The following is a 21,345-nucleotide window of genomic DNA, read 5'->3' on the forward strand; positions in this document are numbered from 1 at the left end:
AGTGTTGGATGGGCTTGTCCAGAGAGGTTACACGGTCTCCCTCCTGGATGATGCTCAGCAGGTGAGTGGGCAGAGCCCTGTGCAAGCTGCTCGGGGTGGCCCTGGCTCCTGTCCTTCCCGCCACGGTTACTCCGTGCAGCTCTGGTGCACCAGTGGAGTATCAAGTATGGCACYGTCATGTTGCTGTAGTGCATCAGCAATCAAGGGATAGAGAATCTTGTGCTACCAGTGGACTTGCAGTTGTGATTTTCTTTTCTAATTTCTGGGCTATTGATCCACGCAACAGCATCGTGTCCGCTAAGGTTTGTGGAGGAGCCGAGCARCTCTCCAGCTGTGAGCGCAACCCGCAGCTCCCTGCTTGGCTTACACTAAACYAAGCTGTAGTTTCCTTAGTTTCTTAGGATTATCACATAAAAACAGGCAGCTGTAATAGGCTTCCTAGTTCATATCAATTAAGCTTTTGAAACATATTCAGGTATCTCCTTAATACTGCTGTGTAACTCCCATGTTTAATCTGACATATTCTAATTTGATATATTATTTTTTCTGCATGTCTAAGGCCATACATAAGAAATCAGTGCATTTTTTTTTTCCCGGACTGTCACTCACTTCAAGCCTCTAGCTTTACTTACATTTTGTAAATGTACTTAACCCTCTTCCCCTCAGACCTCTGGTTAAATATCGTCATTATTTTGATGTTGCAGCAAACCTTATTTATTTAAATCTTCCTCATGTATTTGCAGTCAGACCCAATACCATTGGCTGTGGCCCAAGAAACTGTGAAACTAATTAGAAACTAAAAATGATGCTATGTTGGTTACTTTTACTACTGGTTGTAAAATACAGAAACTAACAGCATAAGAAGGGGGAGGGAGAAAAAGAGAGTTGAAATTACTCAGTGCAGGCAGTGGAGGGGCAGGGAGGAGCCCTGAAGCTCTGGATAGGGAGCTTCTGGGGGATGAGTTGTAAGCAGAGTGGGTCGCTCCACTGTTTCCCATCTGCTCCCCTTTGAAAGTGGCATCCCAAGCCCCAGAGTTTGGGTCAGGGTCCCTTGTTTCTCACCGTCTAGGGCACGGGCTGGGCTTGGGACTCTGGGCTCCCACGGCACCGTTTTCTTAAGAGTTTACACGTCTGAAGCAACTCCCCGGATTACTGTGAAGCTTTTGTGTTGGCTGCATGTGAGGGGTAACGGAGCGCGCGGGGCGCGGAGCGTCGGGGAAGGCGCCGCTCCGCSACTCCGGCTGGAGCTGCCTCCCGCCCGCAACGTGGGGCTGCGACTTCCCCCTCCCGAGCGGAGCAAACGCAGGGCGCTCCGGTGCTCGTGCCCAGCGTGGCTGACAGGCAGGCCTCCTTTCCCCGGCTTCACCCCTATTTTCCCTGTATGACACTGTGAATGACACAAATAGCGCTTTTTCTTTTTTCTTTTTTCTTTTTTTTTTTTTTGTTCAATGTTTCCATAAGAATTGCTCAGAGCGTGCACGCCATCCTCAGTGCTCGTGTGGGGACACTGCAAGCGCGCAGGGGCGGCCGAGCCCCGGCCAGGATGGCGGCTGGACGTGCTGAGCCACCCGAGTGGCTTCGTAAAGTCATTTGATAATTGAATTTGATTTTGTAAGAAACTAAACTGACAATCAATTTCTAAAATATTAAACCCTCTTAGAGGGAATAGTCAAGTACATCTTCAAAAGATTTAACWAGGATGACTTTCTTTAATAAAGAGCACAGGATTTTTCCTTTCTTTTTTTGAGCACTCRCTCCAGAAAGCGAGTTGCAGGAACAGCAGAAAATTCCTGGGACAGTAACTACCTCTCTCTCTGGGAGTGCTGAGGTGACCATGCTACACACTCTATCAGCAAAGCTTTCACTTTAAACAGGTTTGTTTCTCCTTACCTCGGTGTTTGAGAAATGCAGGTCTGCTCTGTAAAGCGACTCTATGGAAGTGGCATCCATGGGGAGTGGGGGGATCTTCACCCGCCACCCCGCTTTCCTGGGAGCCGCCTTTGCCCCTGCGCCGCCTCRTCTCCAACTGTCCCGTCCTGCGGTTGGAGCTGGGAAACCGAGGCTGAACTTCCCACSGGGGGGTTCGGTGGGCAGCTGGGGAGGGCGAGGGGAAACCGGGCTCCCTTCTGCCTCCGAGAGCGCAGGCAGCAGCAAAAAGCAATAACAATACACAACAAAAAAATTGTGTCAGTCATTTGTCAGCAGATCTGACTCTGAATACATATGTATTTATACATTTATATAAGTATAAAGGTATAAATATAGATATTAGCACACACACAGGGGCCAGATCTGTCTTGTGAAAAGGTGCCATGTTTTGTTTTGTTTTTTTTTTTTTTTTGTAAACAGAATCCCTTTCCAAACTAGAACAGCACTTTAAATAGGTTCCTCTTAAAAAGAAAAAAAAAAAGAAAAAAATAACAAAAAAAAATAAAACCTTTACTGAAGAAATGCACTTTAAATCATAAGCTGAGTAGGGCTGTTGCTGGCTTTGGGGACAGCCGTGCCCGGGGGGCTGTGGGGAGGTCTGGGGCTGGTGGCGCCCGCCGGCCGCGGCCTCCCGCCCCCCGCCGCCCCCCACACTACGGCCAGCGGCGCCCGTGCCTGGCAACGATATCGGCTCCCCAGTTGAAACAGGTCAAAGCAGCACCCGCGGCCCTGCGGCGGGCTGGGCTGAGGCTGCCGAGCGGAGCCTCCGGGCCCGTGCTGCTCGGTGCGGGGTTTCCCACACAGTGGCTACAGAGCCCCAGTCAGTTCAGTATTAAAAATAAACAAACTAAAGAAAAAATAAAGAAATAAAAACAAGGTTTTCTCTGTCCCATACTGACTCTGTTCTGGGCTGGTTTACAGAGTAACCCTGTATAACAAAAATTGTGCTGTCACCTCCTACTGTTGACTCGCAAATCAAATGTTTTAGGATGCATGTCCTAACACTCAAGACTTATTTTTCACAGTTAAGAAATTTCCTGCTGTACTAATTTCTTTTTCTATTTTATTTTTGGTTGCAATCCTTATTTCTCAAAAAAAAATTCCAACAAAGTCAGCGTTCACACTTTGCCTGCAGTAGGTTGAAGTGTGATCCTGCTGTGTCTAACTTGTGGATAACAGACTGTTCTTAAATGATTTTTATAAGCTGTTCCCAAGCTGGACCTCTAGCCTTTCTTCCCTTTTCCTCCTCCAGTGAGCTGGCAGGTACAGGCTTGTGGGAAGGCTACATTTTTGGCTGGCCGCACACRGTGATGGCCAGCGTTGCTGGAGAGGAGCAGGGAATGATAAGGTAAAAGGAGCAGCAGTGGGAAAGGGGGAAGAAAACAAAGGTAGAGGGGATTGTACAATTGCATTCAAAGGAGTTTAGCAAAAAGCGCTCTTGTTGGACAGCTTTAAGAACAATGTGAATGAAAACTTAGCAACTCGGTTAGGAATCTTTGAAAATTCTATAAATGTATACTTGAAAATGTTTGTATTAAAAACAAATCGCATTTTCTTCTTTCTTTTAACACTGTGTAAAAGAACATTATGCATGTGAGTGGTTTGAGAATTAAATGGTTTAATACTCAGCTCCTTGTCTGCCTCTCACGTCCTTTCTCTTGGTGCAATGGCTTTCAGTTGCTCTGCTGGTGCAGCTGGGCCAACACTTTGCACAACCCTTCACTACCCTAAGCTCAAAAAGGGGAGGGTCAAGGCTGCCTGAAGCTGCCTCTTTAAACCATCGATGACATTCCTTCTTTTTCTATGAGTTTTGTCCCACCACTGCCCCCTTGAGTCTCACCGGATGGAGAAACTGCCCTCCTCCCAGTGCAGGCCAAGCAGCCCCCTCCTGCTGCTGCAGCAGGGTTGGCCTGGCTGCCTGATGCAGCATTTGGGTTCAGTGTGCTCCTACCTCCAGCAGTCCTGGCATTTCCTCACCCTTCCTTTTTCACCCTCCTCTGCCTCCAAACCACAGATGGGGGCGTAGAGATGAGAAGACAGCTTTTACAGGAGGAGATGCTACACTTCTGGAGCTGCAAAAGGCCGTAAGCAAGCAGAAAGTGTTATCCTGCAGGAAAAGCAGCAGTATCAGAGGTGAGCAACAGAAGAGGATGAAGAGAAGAGCTGCTTTTTGAAGCCTTAATTATCTCTAAAATGACTCCCTACCCCAATTCCTTCTCCCAGAACTTCATCTTCTATAGACACAGCTTTCTTCAGARGTGTTAACTCCAGGCCAGCATGTCAGCAGGAGTGGTACTCAAGAGCCTCGGCATCAAATTTCTTGTGCATTTAGGGAAGTGGTCACAACAGCATTCAATACAACAAAGCTGCTGTGTACATACCCAACTGTGCTGCAGTTGCAGCACAGAAGGCTGCTCAGCCCTTCCTGCTAGAGAACAGGGAAAGGGGAGAGAAAACTGCACTCCCCTTCACCTGCCTGCCCCCAAACCACCGACAACAGCAATGGGACCATGGCTGACAAAAGATCATTTCATGCTACTTGTCCCATAGACTGGCACTTTGCACTTGGCTGCCTTGCTGCTGGACTTGCTGTGGTAATCGCTGCCTAGAAGGTAGTGAATTTGTTTCTTTTTTTTCCAAGAAGGACACGTTTACTGGTCCTAGGAAAGCTGGAGAATAGATCACTCATCGATGAGTGCCATTGACTGACACTGTAGCATCTGTCTGTGCACAGCACATCCRTACCATGTACCACTACCACCACCCAGACGGGACTCTGCTTTCATTGAAAAGAAACAAACAAAAACAACTAAAAAGAAAACCCAATTGTCCTGAATGCAGAAGTCCCAGAAGAATGCTCACCACATGCACCCCTGCATCCTGAAGCCAATTCTGTCAGAGATCCTTCCTATAGCAGTGTAGCTACCCCAGGGTGAACAGGGGGAGCAGGCCAGCATGTTTCAGCTCTATGAGTAATCTTATAGGTAAAATATATTTGAGTACAGTATTCATTTACATATAGGAGAACACAGTAACTTGTGGAGCAACAGGGACAGTTACAGCTGTGCATTACCTTTGTTGTGCATTGCTGTGGTCTAGAGATACCCCCGGTACATTAACTTAACTATGGAACTAGTCTGAAGAGCGCCACTTGGAGATGTACAGCCTTAGCTAAGTGCTTTTGCTAGTGACTAATCAACACGTCAGCCACATCAGTGCTGCTGACAAGAAGGACTAGCATTGCTGGCAGCTCTTCCCCCTGCCAGCTCTGCAGTGCAGAACTACACAAAGATTCCTTTCAGCACAGCTGGCAGTTGCCATCTGACAGTCGCTGTTCCACAAGCCTCTACAGCGCAGAGAATTGTTCTACAGGGATTGGGGAGTGCAGAGAAGGACCCCTTCATTCAAAAAAGGAAGTTATAATAGGTCCAGGGAATGGCTTAGTGAGGAGAAAACTCCAGAGATTGGTTTGTTACATACAGATCTACAGATTTTAATAGACCAGGTGATCGGTGTTACAGCTTGAGGCCTGAAGGGGAGGAGRGGTTGGATACAAGACCAATGGCAATGCTGGACTCAGGTTTGGGTGCTACAAAAATACTGGTGCCAGAGAGCATTCAGCTCCCTTTGAATAAAGGCTGGGGCAGGGGAGCTTCCTGCAGCACCTCACTTGCCTCAGCAAGGAGCAGCAGCAGCAGCAGAAACAGGCCACTTGGGTACAATTACCCCAACAACCTGCAACAAACAGTGAGCCCAACCACATTAGGCACCAGCTGGGTGCTGTGACAACACCCTACTACCACTTTCTAGAGAAAGAAGGAGCAGAGCTCCTGCCTAGGAGCAAGGATCTGCTATTCGGCCCATGAAGATAATGGTGTTGAGGGCAGCTTCCCGGATGAAGAGCAGGAAGGGCCTGTTGGCATTGAAGATCATTCTGTTCATGGGGAAGGAGCGGCCGGAGACAGTAACTGCAGTAGCAGCTGATGCCTCGCTGCCTTCTTCATTCACCTGCCAACCAAACAACATAAGTAGATTAAATACTAAAATATTCCAGATTTTAGAGGATCTCCTTAACTGTCCTGGATGCAACTGCAAACTGTGTTTGTGCACATGCAGCCTGTACTACCCCAAGGTGTACAGTATCATGTGCACCTGCTGCTTRCTTTTATCACTACTACTTGTTTTTAAAACAAAAGCTAAGAAGAAAACATGTCCTGGGACAAAACAAAACTTACCTCAAGGAAGGCTTTGTGGAAAGCATCAGATACGTAGAGGTCTGTACGTCCCTCTGCAATAATGCCTAAAGCCCAAAATAACAAGATGGAGAGAGTTTTAAATATGTTTTGAGACACCAGCTCAAGAGACAAAACATTTTCATCCCTCATAGCAGGAAGCCAGCCTGTCCTAAAACACGGATATCCACCACCAACTGCAGTAGATCCCTAAACTCCCATGGCCACAGTGTTGTGCAGCCAGCATGGTTGCRAAGGGAACTGAGTCCATCTACTGCTGCAGCAGCACTTGACTACTTTCACACTCTCCCTGTGTGCTGTGACACTTAGTGTCCAGGCACCTATAGAAAAACAACCATCCCCRACCTTCATCCCACACCACCCCATCTCCACATTTGACCTGGGAGTCGGGCGTTTTCTGGGCTGAAGAGATCTTCCAGACCCATTTTTCTCAGCTTCTCCTTGACACTGAAACTGTCCTCAATGCGGAAGCGAGGGAGGAAGACTGAGAGCGAGACCTCCGTCAAGGAGCCTATCCAGCCCTGCAGCTTCTCCGATGTCAACTCTCGCTCCACGTCCAGCAGTGGCGTCCCAGCCTCGGGCAGGACCAGCACCATGGTGATATCGTCCCCTTTGTAGGGCAGCTCCATCACCTGCACTTTATCCTGAGGTATGGAGGCRTGGAGGAATTTGGACTCTTGGTACATAATGGGGACCTTGCATATCTCACCATTGGCTTTATGAAATAAATCCAATTTTGTGTTTGGTACTGGGAACTTTGATTTCCAGTGCCCCTAAAGGAAAGAGGGAAGACAGGCAGACATTGACATCATTACTCATCCCAAGGAAACAGGCTGCCTTCTACGTTTTGTTAGCTTACCTTAAAGTAAATGGTGTTGACCAGAACCAGGACAGTGAGATCATCGATCCCTCCTTCTGGGATCACTTCTGTAATGCGCCTCTCTGTCTTGTTAGCCACCCACTCATTAATTATCTTCCTGGAGAGTTCTGGCTTTTCCTGAAGAAAGAGACCAAAACCCCAAGTCAAGGCTTTTCAACTCCTCTGTGTGTCCCCATACCCCTTGTAGGGAACAGAATAACTGAATGGGTTCCCAGGGAGGACATGGCTTTCAGCAAAGAGCTGCAGCATTTAGAAGAGAAAAGCTGGAAGGTGACCATACTTAAGGCAAACTGGGATAGAAAGTGCTGTGTGCCAAGTCCCACCTGTGCTCATGTCCTGCACATCTAGCCTACAGCATGTTCTGCGGGCCAAAGAGGGGGAAGCAACAAAAGCAGAAGGACATGGGAAAGAGGCAGAAAGCCCAAGCAGTTCAGACTCACTTTGAAATTCAAGGGCCAGAGTTTAGCTCCATAAACTATTTCACTAATGTTCTGGTAGGTTTCATTAAAGACCAAAGATTTCTCCCCAAAGAGGCGGTTGGCTGATATCAGCTCCGAGGATTTGTTGGCCTTCTTGTAAAGCCGGCAGTTCAGCTTGGCAAAGAAGAAGTGGATTTGATCAGAAGTCTTCTCTGAAATTGTGTCAAATCGAAAGACCTAGAGGACCAAGACAGCGGAGGACTCCATGAGTAGGACTCCCATGGTTCTGCAGCCCCACACTAAGGTCTAAACCTGCACATTCATTACCAACATRCCAGATTGCTCTCCCAAGCAAGCGTAGATAAAGTCCTTTGCCCTCCATCCACCAGCTTATGGAATAAGAAGTCTACAGGCCCTGAGCTTCATTTATCCACTTTAGCAAACCTCCATAAAAGCAGCACATCACCAGCCTGAGACCTGGTTTCTGCAATGCTCCCACAGACTGTTCCTTCCCATGAGTCAGCCTGCAGCCTAACTCGGGTACACGTTATCTCTATTGACAAGGAAAGAGAATATGTAGCAACCGTTTTTGAGGTTAGACTTGCGCAGTACAGTTGAGTTTGTTTTCTAATCCCTTCCTAGCTGCCTGACAGAAGGACAGTTATCATCTCACATCCATCCAACCTCTGAGTTTTAGGCACAGAAAATCCTCAAGTACGTTGCTCCACAAAAACATCTGGGAYCTCTGGCAGAGTTTCTTGCAAAAGGGTGTTACTGGCCCTTCATAGGAGCTGAGCCATTTTTCTTGTCCCTATATGACTCTTGTTGTCAGTGGGATGGATTAGCCTAGGGGAGGGAGCAGGAGATGAGGTTCACTGTTCTGTACTTCACTCCAGACTGTGAATGACCTTGGCTGACACCAACATTACTTCCTTTGGAGGTGGGAAGTGTCAGGAATATGACAGTGGCAGCCAGTGCCCTTTTGGCTAGTAACCGTATGAGAGGAATCCTGACTAACCCTGACAACTCATCCTGAGCCAGGGAGCCCTGCAACAGTGCTCAGCCACTGCCAGTTCTGCTCTCTCAGACTTTGGCCACTGCTACCAAAACAGGCTGAGGAACTGCCACCAACCTCCATGAGCTGCTGGAGGGTGTCACCACAGGCACCAAGCTTGGTCATGGCGAAGGCTGTGGAGATGCTGAGGGGCGACATGAAGATGTTTTCCCCATTGTCCTTGGAGTCAGCGAGGTACTTGTAGAAGACGGCAGCAAAGCGCGAGTTGGCCCTCGACAGCTCCCAGACGCGGGGGTTGGTGAACCCAGGGATCTTGTCTTTCTCTGCCTCCTGCCCCTCACCTTCCTGCAGCTTTTTTTCCGGGTTGCGATAGATGCAGATGGGATTCACTGGGATGTCGCGGGGCTTTGCGGTGCAGATGTCTTCCACAACGTAGTGCTGAGGGGTGGCCAGGGCCCAGATGCAGAAGAGACATGCCACAAAAAGATGCATGTCCTGCAAACAAGAGGAGAGAGATTACCCTGTGCTTAGCCACCAAGCAGAGCTTGCTGCCACTGGCCAGCTCACCGTTTTTAGAAGCAAGGCACTCGAGCAGCACTGCCAAACGCCCTGGCTCCTGTGCCTGCCCATAACAGGGTCCTGGCCAGTAACTACTGGAARCACCTACTGCCTACTCTGCAGGCGAGTTGTACTCGTGCTTCTGTGCAACTTCTACTGAACTTTATTGAAGGGAGCCCCAGGAGTCTCCGGCTTTCAGTAGAAGTCACACAGAAGCACGAGTACAACTGACTTCTACGGCCCAGTCAGCCACTGCCAAAATGTTCTCAACTTATTTCCTTCCTCATTTCCTCAGGAAAGTCTCCTGCTTTCACAGGAGAGCTCTAAGAGATCCTGTTCACCCCAGCCTTGGTCTCCTCTGACCTTTGTCCATGCTCTGACAGCTTTGTACCACTTAAATTACTCAGGTGGGAACCACCACAGGGTGAGATGCAAGACGCCTCCATACCAGCTATGCAGTGTCTCTGTCCCCCTCAAGAGTGCATTGCCTAAGGCTATCTCATAGTTGGGTGTCCCAGCTCTTCCCATTCAAGTTTCACGGTGCCTTGATGCAAATTCACAGCCCTCATTCCCCAAGGAGGGCAAGTTGCTGTTAATAACCACGTCCTAGCAAGGCCTGGGGCCGGCTCTGACAGCCTCCCAGCAAGGCCCAGGTTGGTGACATTCCCATCAGAGCTAAAGCGGGACTCGTGTTGCCCATGTGCTGCTGCAGTAAGGCCAGGTCAGAGCAGGCAGCACCGCCACTTCCTGGGTGCACAGCAGAGCAGCAACCCCAGCGAGGGCCAGGCCAGAGGGCCCCGCGTCGGTTCCACGACAGCCTGCGCTTTGTCTGCACGGTGGCCGCACCATCTGCCACCAGGTGGGTCCAGGGAAGCCCAGAGAAACCTCATTGCTGTCTGCTGGTGCAAGGCCTCCTCCTTCCACCCCAGAGCCAGTCTGGTAAGGCTGCTCTTGCCCTGCTGCGGCCAGGCTGGAGAGCCACAATTACTCAGGACATCCAGCTTGGGAAGCAGTCCCCATACCAGGAAGCATCACTATAGGGGGTATATAGCRGAACCATGCACATGAGCCATCCCAGCCAAAGCAGCCTCCACGGGAGCTGGGCTGGGGAGAGCCCTTGAAGGGCTCCTCCATCCCAACTGCAGGGCAAGAAAGCAGTTTGGCAGCTGTAAGGTTCCTGCAAAGGGAAACGAGCCTGGGACAAGGCATTCAGGCAGGAAATACRAGTGGAAACAGTTTTCCTTACCTGTGCTCGTGGCTCAGATCTGCTTTCAGAATGGAAACACAAGTCGTTAAAGGACCGAGGGTCTTGCTTTAGGCGCAAGAGCACCCAGGGCAGCGTCGAGCAGCTCCGCCACTGCAGAGCTCCAGCAAGAGCAAGGCAGGGCGGGAGGGCAGCGGGGCGACGAGGGCAAAGGCTGACGACCGGCTGCAGCAGGTTAAGCAAAGAGCAGAGCAATGTTTAGTTTCAGAGAGGTTTTAAAGTTCAATCTGACAAGGGAAAGTTTGGCCACCCACCCCATGCATGCCTTTGTTTCTTGCTCCTAAAAAACTGAGAAGTCCTGCCATGAAAACAAACTGTCAAGCGTTCAAGGAAAAAAAACAAGATTTGTGGATACTTTACACCTCCACGCTTTGGTATTTATGGGTCTGGAAAACACCACCAGTATTGGGACTCTTCTGGCACAGCACCGGCACCAGCACGGACTGCAGGTAAATGCAAATGGAGATTGTGGCAAGACACGAAAGGGAAGGSCAAAGGAAGACCCCTCCTGCTTTTCTCTGGCAGGGACCCTGCAGAGCCACAGGTGCCCCCTGAAGAGCTGCCTCTGTCCAGCAGAAACAACCTTCTTGCCCTCATCATGCATCATCATGGCCCAAGCAAACCACCCCTATGAGTTACAGCAACCCCTCCAAAGCCACACACAAGTGCCTGCCCACAGATTTGCTTGCAAAATACTGGTCAGGCCAGACCTCCAACGCATCCAAGGTTGTTGCATGCTCTACGAGCCTGTGTTTTGAACACTCCTGTGGGAGGCAAAACGCAACCTGTGAGAGCACTTGGTGCCCATTAGCTGATAGGGCGCTCCAGGCAGCTGCCACTTTAGTTTTCCAAGGCAGGGCCTGCAGATCCCAGCATCTCCAGAACTGGGGCTTCCTGTAGAGAAGACAGGCATCCARGCCCAGGCCTACACTTCTCCGGGTTTAGAGGCAGTTGAACACGGGGCAAAAGAGCWACCATCTCTTATTTTGTACATCCAAGTATCTGAACGCAGTGTGAACGAACTCCTACCAGCATGACAGGGTACATCAGTTTTGCAATTGCTTTCTCACTGGACTAAAACAAAAGGTTAATACCTAATTAATGTCTATTAACACACAGTTGAATTCTAGAATCCATATTGCAGAGAATTTTATTTTTTCCCCTCCATCCTTTCCTTCCCTCTAAATATTCTGAAAATTCAACGTAGGGCCAAGGGGAACTTTTGCTTAAGCTATAACCTGAAACATACTGTACTCAAAAATGACTTAAGTGGCAATTAATGGCATAGCACTCCTGCCTGAGCAGATCTACACCAAAGGAAGCATCCAAAATGACACTTGCCTTAAGGTCAGTTATGAGCTGCCCTCCCTGCTTCCACAGAGCAACTGCTGTTTTCCCCAAAGCCACTCAGTGGAACAGATGGGTCCTTGCTTGCTTTGTACTGGTACCTGCTGCTGCTCAAAATCCTCAAGTGCCCAAGTGCTCTGTGCCCGGTGGCTTTGGCCATTACGCTCTATCATCATGCTTGCACAGCCTTCAGAACTGCCTCTTTCCTGGAGAAGCTGGGAAGAAAGGAGCACTTGGAAACTGCGAGAAGCTGCCTAGGTATCTATAGCCCCTCTGTCCCACAGCTGTCCTAGTCTCCCACCCATCCCATTAATCATCATTATCATATAAGGTTCCCAGTTGTTACAGCTCAGAACAGCCACTACTTCCTTGCAAAGGGATCATAGTCTCCATAACACTAAGATTTTCTTCAAAAGCCAAAGACTTGGCAGAAACGCTGTGTCCCCGTCTCCACCCTCACCAACTCCCCACAAGAGAACCTGAACGCCTGACAGCCCTCAAGCTGGTGGGTAAAACAAACAAAACAACTCATGACTGAGGACACACAGATTTCTGCCATGCTTCTCTTCAACTGTATCTCTCTGCGTAACAGCGAAGCACCTCAAGGCTCCCTGCAGGAACAGAGAGCTGGAAGTGCGATGACTCCATGAGCATTTGGACAAAAGGGGCCTCGGGCCTGGCTCCAAGCCGAGGCTGCTCCCGCAGCACCATGGGCAGGGCTGCAGCTCTTGCTGGAGCTGCTTTTTCCCGGTAGGAAGCTGTTTGGCCAGTCTCACATTTCTGGCCACTGAATGGCTAAATTTCACATGAGGAGAAACCAACCTTCACATGGCTTCCCTGCCGAGGGAGGTGGCATCACCTTGGCATCAGGCTTCCCTGCCGAGGGAGGTGGCACCTCGGTGGCTCCAGCATGTGCACCCTGGTCTCCAGCTGAGACTCTCATCATGCAAGACGTGGAAGATGGTGCATTCAACCCAGGTAGCAAATGAGAGAGATTTCAACATGTTCTCCATATTATCATTTAATATAAATGCTGACATAAAAGCAGGTAAGACCTTGTAGACACTTCCATCTATTTACAAACCAAGTAGTGAATCACTTCCTTCGTATTGGTTAAAGTAGCTTGTTTGTTGTTGTTTTGTATAACCTGCAACTCAAAGGACCCTAGACACAATGTGGAAGCAAGGCAAAACCAAGTGAGTTTCAAGAGAGAAAAAGCAGGGTGAGGTGGGAACAGCATTTCAACATATGGCTTTTTTTTTTTCCCCTCTACATATAACCATCCTGCATGCACAGCAGGCTTTTGCTGTGTGGTTGACACAAAAGTGATGCTTCTGGCTCTGTAGCTCTAAAAAGGGAATAAGGAAGGACACATTCTCCAATGCTAGGATCCTCCCATCCTTTGCCCCCTTCAGTCCTCCCCTTCCCACTTCAGCACAACATCTACAAGAATTCTCTAAGTTGAAAACATGTATCTAAGCAGTAGAAACACAGAGTTTCATCTACTCCTTTTTGCCCTCTTTTCCAGCGGGCAGTGGAGCACCTGCCCTTTGCAAGAGGGGTATCTCAGGGCCTTTGTACCTCTGAGGGTCTCCCCTAGCCTTGCAAAGATGGCTCTTTTAGGCCTTTTTCACACACTTTGATCTCTCTGCCCATTAGAAATGTTGTGCCACTTATGAGCTATAATTATTTACATTGAAGACCCCAATGCAGCATCAGCCATCCCTATAAGGCTTTTTTTTTTTTTTTTTTTTTAAGTACAGGGAAAAGAAGCAGGAAAGGAATAACAAAGCGAAGAGAAGAAAAAGAACTAATTCCATAGACAAAAGGAAATAGTGATATTTTGTTTAGCATTCATTTATGAAAACACCAGACAAGGAATTTCACTTACCCAAAATCCTAAATAAACTCAAGAAATAGTTTATAACCTGACTCAACAAATCTCATGGTCTCCTTTATTAACCTAGACTATCCTTTTTATGCTTTATTTTGTTAAATATACCTCTGCAGGGCACAATCACATACAATCAATACGATTGGAAAATTACATGAGCTCTATCCCAAGCATATATGCACCAATGTTAAAAAGTTATTAAAAAACCAAACCAACCAAAAAAAAAAAGTAAATTCCACCCAAAAAGGTGATAATGACTGCAGAATGTCTCGGGGAGACTTGTATGACACTAACAAGATCAAAGTAAACYAGGCTTACAAAACCAGGGGAGGGGGGGGAACACCTAGTGAAATCCCACAACTGGAAGTAGATGATTTCAAAGCAGAGGCGGGGCAGTGTGGGAGTGATCACACAGAAAATCCCACAAATTTTCCTTWCTCCCTCCTCCTGCACAGGCCTTGCCTCTCCTCTTCCTCCCCACAGCAATGAATTGGATGGGGAAAGAGCTCCTGACATTGAGCAACCAGTTACAGAAAATCCAGAACAAGCAATCAAGCTACAGCACAGCTGCTAAGCCAACTTCAATAAAAGCTCCTCTGAGCACAGAGGCTGCTTCAAATGCAAGCAGAGGCCAAAGGGGTAACAGGAACTCCTTAAAACTGGAAAAAAAGTCATTTGCTGTGTTGTATTTGCCCATTTTGGAGCAGCTCCACTCAGGAGAGGCTGCAGATTAAAGGTATCTGTTGCAAACAGTTTTAAAGGGGTTTCTTCTGCTTCAGGTTACTTTATACATGTATGAAATGCTGCAGCCAAACGTCATGGAAAAAACAACTAGAAATGAAGAGGTCAGAGCACACGTCCAGTTGTGGGATCCATGCAGTACACAATCTGGTTTGGATGCCAAAGACTTGTGAGTACTGTCACAGAAACAAATCCATTTAACATTACAATGAAGCAAGTAAATTCTTAAACATCATATATCCCACAATATTTTTTTCTTACAGATATATTTTTGCCCTTCACATTTCATATATAATTCCATCATACCTAATGCTTATTTTCAGAGAAATTGCCTCACCCGTTGTTGCGTCTTCTCCTGGACCATAGATAAGCTTGAAGTCATATTGTGTTCTCCTAGAAATTTCAAATCCAATAATCACTTGTTTCCCAGAACACAAGAACGTCCAGCCAGGCATATCCACAGATACTCAACTTTGCTGGATGAAGCAAGACTCCCCAAACAGATGCTGAACATCTGTCATTTAGCACTAAAGCCACACATAAACTCACTGGAATTGCAAAGATCATGCCTCTCAAAGACCAACTAATTATTTGAGTTACTAAGCTACAGGCATCTAAATTTGATTGTTATAGTCACATATTTTAAGTTTCAAATTAACTGAGATGCTCCCGATGCATCAAAGATAACAGCAAAGCCAAATTCCCACACACTGYTTCTGTGGGGAAATTTCAGAAAAAGCTGCATCCTTCCTTATCAGTGTTCAGTTTCCATGGCATAATCTTACACTTGCCATTGAGATGAAGAAAAAATAAAAATTAAAAATTGATGTTAAACTACCTTTGCTCTCCTTTCTTTTCCAAGGCTGTATATGTATTATCAAGGCTCTTTTTGATCACCAGAACTGCTTCCAAGACTGTGACAACATTAAATCGTTATGTCCTTCCTGTACAAGAATAAAGATGACACATTAACTGCGCAASGAGACTGTGCTGGGAGAACTCTTCTCCCAACAGCTCATCTGCACTGAGCAACTAAGACTCACCAACTCTTTGATCTCCTTCTTCCTGACATTTCAGCAGAAATCAAGCATTCGATAATGGTGGGGAGAAAAAAAAAAAGGAAAAAAGACTGCCTGGTTAYGTTGCTACATTTCAGAAATTCAGTCTGAGAACAAATCAGTGCCAGAAGATCGGTCTTAGCTCCCACAATGGGATGACTGCAGGTGACAGACACCTATCGTTCTTTATTAGCACCCCACTACATGCAAAAGGTGGCTCAGAACAGCTATGTCTCTTTCCTCATGAGTTCAGAGTTTATATTTAATCAAGACAGACATTTCTCTGTTTTTACATCTAAATTACAACTTTTTTTTAAAAAAAAAGGTACACAGGTACTTTGCTTCCTTTTTTTCTGAAGGAAATCTCTTCACTGTGTTACAAAAAAATGACACCGCTGATGCAGTGACCTAAAAGCTACCAACATTAGATGGGATAAAGGCATGTGTTTTGAAGATGGGACTCCAAGAGGACAGTATCTGAATATGAAAGTAAAAATCACACCCCATGCAGTCTTCCTCTGCGCTCATTCTGACTACTCTAGGACTATAAATACTTCATCATACACAAACTCACATGCTGCTTTTATCAGTACCATTTTTCCCCTTTGTTGAGCAGAGATAATGAGTTTGCAGTCCTGCTGTTGAGCCTCCTGATTTTTACCTCTATTTCTTGGATCATATAAGTGGTCTAAAATGGCTACTCAACTAAATACCTTTTGTAGAGGCTCTTCAGAAAGCTATCCTGTAGTCTAGTTCRTTATTGTTCATACTTATAAATGGAGATGGCACAAAGCTAATGGTTTACGTTACTTTTGCAGACCTCATTGAACTTTAAAATAATTTTCTGCAAGAATATGTTAGATCAAAGGTTGGAAACGGTAAACAACTGTGTTGTATCAACTGAAAGCCTCCCTCTAGTCCTTCCCAATAAAAAAGTTGCCTCACTTGATTCTTGCTTTCAGACAATATCATCATACAAGTGTTTTCACATCCAATTTAATGTAAAGCCACAGTTTGACAAGTCTTTTCAGTTCCAATGGGCTTAGAAGTCAAGAGTCGTATTTGCAACAAAGATTTATCTTTTACTATWATTGAAGAAATTTTAAACCAGTATTCAAGTCAATTTAAACACTTACACAACAGGCTTCTTTGATTATATAAATTTCTAAGTTCCTTCTCCCTCTCTAAATGAGCCACTTCATCAGCTGGGAGACCACACAAGAGAATGAAAACATTTTTAGCAAACATCTCAATACATTGCAAGTTTTATGACTAAACAGAACGATTTTCCACCATTCAATGCACAGATAAGGCTTRACAACCATGAACTTCTGTAAATTTCTATTAGAATAATACAGTCAACTCACAAAATCCTACAAAGATTTGACAATTGGAACGGCTAACACTAGGGGGGAAAGAAAGTGTAAAGCACAAGTCTTTGGCTCTCCTTTAAAGAAAAACAGCAGTTTACCATGTTTATACAGATCCCCCCGTTTGCCTACCAGTAGGGGCAATATCACATTTGTGCATCACTGAGTAATAACACCATTAGAAAAGGCAACTTCACAGAAGTTATTGGCTAAGCGAATTCATTTGAATGCTCTGTTTTGAGGCAGCAAGCTGTCACTGTTACACGATCAGGGAGGGTGAGTGGGCAAGCCACAGAAGGAGAGAAAGGAAGGTATGGACCAGCGGGAAAGAATACAGCTCTGAAGAAACCAGACAAAGAAACTGAGAAGAAAGGGGATAGATAACAGTGCTGCAAGCCTGAAAAGTGCTCAGAGCTAAAAGCAAAGTCCTGTTCTACAATGGGACAGGGTATGAAAGCATAAGAAAAGCATGGAAGAGATAGCCTAGATTTCTTCTATTGAGAAGAGACAACAGAGCCACAAGGAGGAAAATAACAGAACTAAGTATTTCCACACTGAACCACTGCTTGTTTGAAGTTTAGCTTACTATGAGTTGGGGCTTCCCATGTTTAGSTTTTGCCCAGTGCTGGGGCTGAAGCTCTGCTGTCAGCAGGTGCTCCAAGCTGTGCACTGCATTAAGAAGTAGCACCTGCCTAGTGAATGATGCAGCAGTGCCCTAACAGCACCGCTTCTGCTCGAGCTGAAAGGGACTAAGCCAGTTTTCAGCCAAGGCCAGTTTCCCTGAAGCAGATGCTACTCCTGTACAACCAGGGCAATAACAGGAGAAAGGAATTAATGAAGCAGTAGAGGCTCTCCAGACAGTTTTATTCTCTGGGAACCTGCTGTAGCCATCACTGCTTCCACTCCACTGTGGAGCTACCTCTTCTCTGACTTCTGCTAGCATAGTTTTCCACAAAAAGGGAAGTTTTAGGTGCAACTTCCACACAAACTTAAAAATACTTGTCTGCTTGCTATCTGACTTGTTTAATCAATTTAAACTCCTCTAAAGATATATAGAGAAGGAGGGAAAAACAAAGCAAAAAAATCAATATTCTCTGTAGATATTAAACAGAAACTTATTTAACAAGCCAAACTACAACACTGGGCAAACAGGACATTCACCTGGACGCACTGCACAAGGACACTATATACAAAGTACAACAGAGAGAAAGCTGGATAAAGAGAAAAAAAAAGAAGTATCTGCAACATCTCCTTTTTATCCCACAGCTTTTGGGAGCCATGACCATGCACAGGCCAGTAATGGAAATCTGAATAGCTCTTAAGGTAGAGCTCCTCCCAGAAGCAAAACCTGGCAGGGGGAGTAACTTCACATCTGGAAAGGACGTCAACTGACCAAAGAGATCACAGGTGCAATCTTATGCCGCTCTAGATTTCCTTTCTCACRTTGAAGATAAACCTAGAGTTTCAGACCTACCATAACCGTATCCAAAAATTGTATTTACCTAAAGAAAGGCAAGAACATCCACATTTCTGGGCTCGTCCTCCTGAAGTAGAATATTGCACTAATTATTTCAACTAAAATGAGCTTTTTATGTTAAGACAGACACAGCAGGAAGAGGAAAACTAAAAGACCTAAATATCTAAAGAGAAGGCTGACCTGATGGTGGTGCTCTGCACCTAAGGAAGGGGGAAGACAGCACGGGGTCCTGGGTCAGGCCATCTGTGAGCATGCTGCCAGGAACATGCTAAAGATCATCATGCCCTACACATGGAAGGGAGGAACAGACCTGACAGGCTCTAAACTGCATCAGCCTAGTTCTTCTCAGCTCGGAGGAGAGCAGCTGTAAATGCTAGGTCTCAAATAGGAAATATGGATGGAAGGGGTGGGGTGGAAATGAAGCTACTCTAGCGCAAAGATGACTCTCTGCCAAAAATTAAAAGGAAAAGAAAATAAATAAGCTTTAAAATGACTTCTTGGCAGTTCAGAGACGAAAGTTTGACTAAATGAAATAAACCTGTGCAAAGACATATGGAGGATGCAGGTACATGCTGAAAATGCCTTTATCTTCATTCAGTGCTTCTACCTCCCAGACATTTTATCACAACAGCTGCGCTCATGCGAAAAAATTCTTAAAACATACCCAATATATATACAGATATAACTATGTATATATGTATATATATATTTATATATAAATTTTTATTTAAATAAAAAAGAAAGCTCGAATCCCAAGCCAATATGTGTATCAAATCCTTGACCAGCCAGGTCTGTAGGGCATAATCAAATTCAATGTGAAATATTATATAAACGCGGTGCCTTGACTGGGCAAATTAAATAATTGCTACTCAAAAGAGTCTTCTGTTTGGACTCTCCTACTGGTAGGCAATAGTGGGACTGTATCCCCTCCCACCCCCCATTTTGTTTTATTTAACAGTATGATGAATGCAAAGCTTAGCCCAAGGTTGCTATGACCTCAGCAGGAGTTAAGGTTAAGAAAAAACTAAAAACCAAGAAAATTATTAACTCTTGCTTTACCCAACCAAAGCAATGCAGTAATTTATTACATAACCAGTGCTTTCTGATTTAGTAGTCAATACAGAAATGAGAACAGGCCAAGAAGGTGTAGGAGGAGCAGCACTTCCAAAGCAGACAGAGGAGGGGAAGTCTATCTCCACAGATCTCTTCATTTAGAGGGCCTCAACCCAAGGCTTGTAGAAACAGTCAAAAAATAGCAGCAAAATCTTCAACTTTTTAAGAAAGGAAATCTAGAGATACTTAACAGCTTCTGTAACTTTTGCTTATAGAGCCACCTAATTGAAGCAGCAGCACATCTGATGTACCAAGCAAAATTTGGCTRTCAGTACTTCTAACCACTCCTGCCAAGATCAGTATGTGCCACTTAAGTAGCAGTTTTAATGCAATTTTCCTCCATGAAAGGGAATCACTGGCTTCAGGAAGGATTCAGTGCATCTGTGACAGATGTGCTGCAAAAGAGCAGTTTGACGCACTGAGTTCCAACAAATACATATCCCAAWCAGTCACGTTTCAAAAAGGAAACTTTTTCTCTATTTCCTCCCTTTCTCCTCTGCTTTTGTCAGCGCACTTCTGCTGATGCCCATAAATCAAGAGTCCTCGCTTCCTTTAGTCAAAGGTCTTCAATAGCATCACATTAAATACCTACAGAAGATATTATTAGGGTTTAATAACAAAAATTACAAAGAAAAACTGTGGCAAGAGTTGCAAGGGTTTTCGTACATGAAATAACTGTTTCCAAAGGCAGTGAGCTTAGTAAGCGCCATTGCATCAGCTCAGTCGTACAGACTTTGGATAAGGTTGTTTTAAAGGCATGGCAAAGGAAAAACAAATCAACAGTGCAGAACATGACATGGCTCAGCAAGCACATCTACAGCAACTGCACRTGCTTGTGTTTTCTCTGTTTCCTGTTTCTGAAGCTTGCCTTGCCATGCCGCCCATTCTTGGCTGATTTGCTAAGCTTTTCTACCACCAGTCCCAGCTCACCAACTTCTAAACAACCCGTGTTTGATCTACAKTAGTTGCCACTCTGCCAACTTAGTCATTTCCAATAGAAAATAGGTCAGCAACTTACAAATGAAGTAACATACACACGTTGGACAACTGTTTGCCATCTGTTTTAATCACACGTGCTGTGCTGGGGCATATACTATGGACTGTACTTATACTACGGAAGATTCTGCTACTTGCAGTTTAAGCTTAAACTATTTAAGTAATAGGATTTATATACAACTCACAGTTCATTTCTTAGACACAAGAGGAAGAAATTGCTTTGAGAATGAWATTTGCTGCACACCTTTTGATGCTATGGTTCACAGCTACTCTCCACCCCTCCTTCCTTGTTCCCTTTTGCATCAGACAAGGAAGTGGCCAGGCTGCTTTAATCATTGAATAATTAAGATGATTAAAAAAAGAATTATGCACTGGGTATGTAATAATACCAAAATAAAAGAAAAGACTACTTCATTAAGATCATACAATTAATCAAACAGAGTATATATATAATATCTTTTTTTTTTAAGCCCTGGGATCCAAGGCGTCCAAAGTTATTAAAATAAAGTTCATTCACAGAACAAAAACAAATTTAATTTGAATCGCTTGCAGATACTGCTAATTTTCATTTTTTTAATTAAAAAATGCGTTAATGTGAACTATGTGCAGGATTTGTTTCTAGTAGTTGTGTTTGTGCACATTGCCTCTGAACCTGCTGCTCTGCTACTGCTGTTGCTCCTGGGTTTCTTCAATCAGCCCTGGAAAAAGACACGGTGGAAGCTAACAGCACCCCAGCAAAAGAAGCTCTGGGGTAGGCTGGCCTCACTTCAAGGAGCAGACGTGGGTGTAACTCCTGCTCTCTGGGAGTCGTGGCAGTCTCCTCCGCCCTCCGGGTCCTCCGACAAGCTCAGAGACGCGGTCTTGTTCGACAGGAGGCTGATGTTTTCTTGTGTCAAGGCTGATCCGTTTGGAACATCACTGCTGAAAGACAGTATTTAGGAGAAATGGTGGGTGGGTGGGTATTTTTCATTATTTTTGTTACACAAAGGACAGACTGGAGTATTAGTTGCTGTAGTGTCTTAAGTAGTTGT

General features: G+C 45.6%; 2 protein-coding genes across 2 annotated transcripts in view; both read right to left on the reverse strand.

Moving 5' to 3' along the window:
- Positions 1–5,397: 5,397 nt before the first annotated feature.
- SERPINC1 (serpin family C member 1) lies at positions 5,398–10,455 on the reverse strand. The gene is made up of 7 exons (XM_026044245.1): positions 10,301–10,455; positions 8,614–8,991; positions 7,503–7,718; positions 7,042–7,179; positions 6,562–6,955; positions 6,165–6,229; positions 5,398–5,937 (listed from the first exon to the last, which is right to left on the reverse strand). The coding sequence occupies exons 2-7, from the start codon at positions 8,986–8,988 to the stop codon at positions 5,764–5,766; spliced, it is 1,362 nt and encodes a 453-aa protein (XP_025900030.1). The 5' UTR covers positions 8,989–8,991; positions 10,301–10,455; the 3' UTR covers positions 5,398–5,763.
- A 3,925-nt stretch (positions 10,456–14,380) lies between these two features.
- RC3H1 (ring finger and CCCH-type domains 1) overlaps positions 14,381–21,345 on the reverse strand; it is a 41,516-nt gene continuing 34,551 nt past the window's right edge. The window contains exon 20 of the mRNA XM_026044247.1: positions 14,381–21,235. Within this exon, the coding sequence (XP_025900032.1) occupies positions 21,082–21,235 (154 nt within the window). The 3' untranslated portion in view covers positions 14,381–21,081. The remainder of the gene's footprint in view (positions 21,236–21,345) is intronic.

The sequence above is a fragment of the Nothoprocta perdicaria genome, unplaced genomic scaffold, assembly GCF_003342845.1.
Source record: "Nothoprocta perdicaria isolate Ctin4 unplaced genomic scaffold, notPer1 scaffold_355, whole genome shotgun sequence".
NCBI lineage: Eukaryota > Metazoa > Chordata > Aves > Tinamiformes > Tinamidae > Nothoprocta > Nothoprocta perdicaria.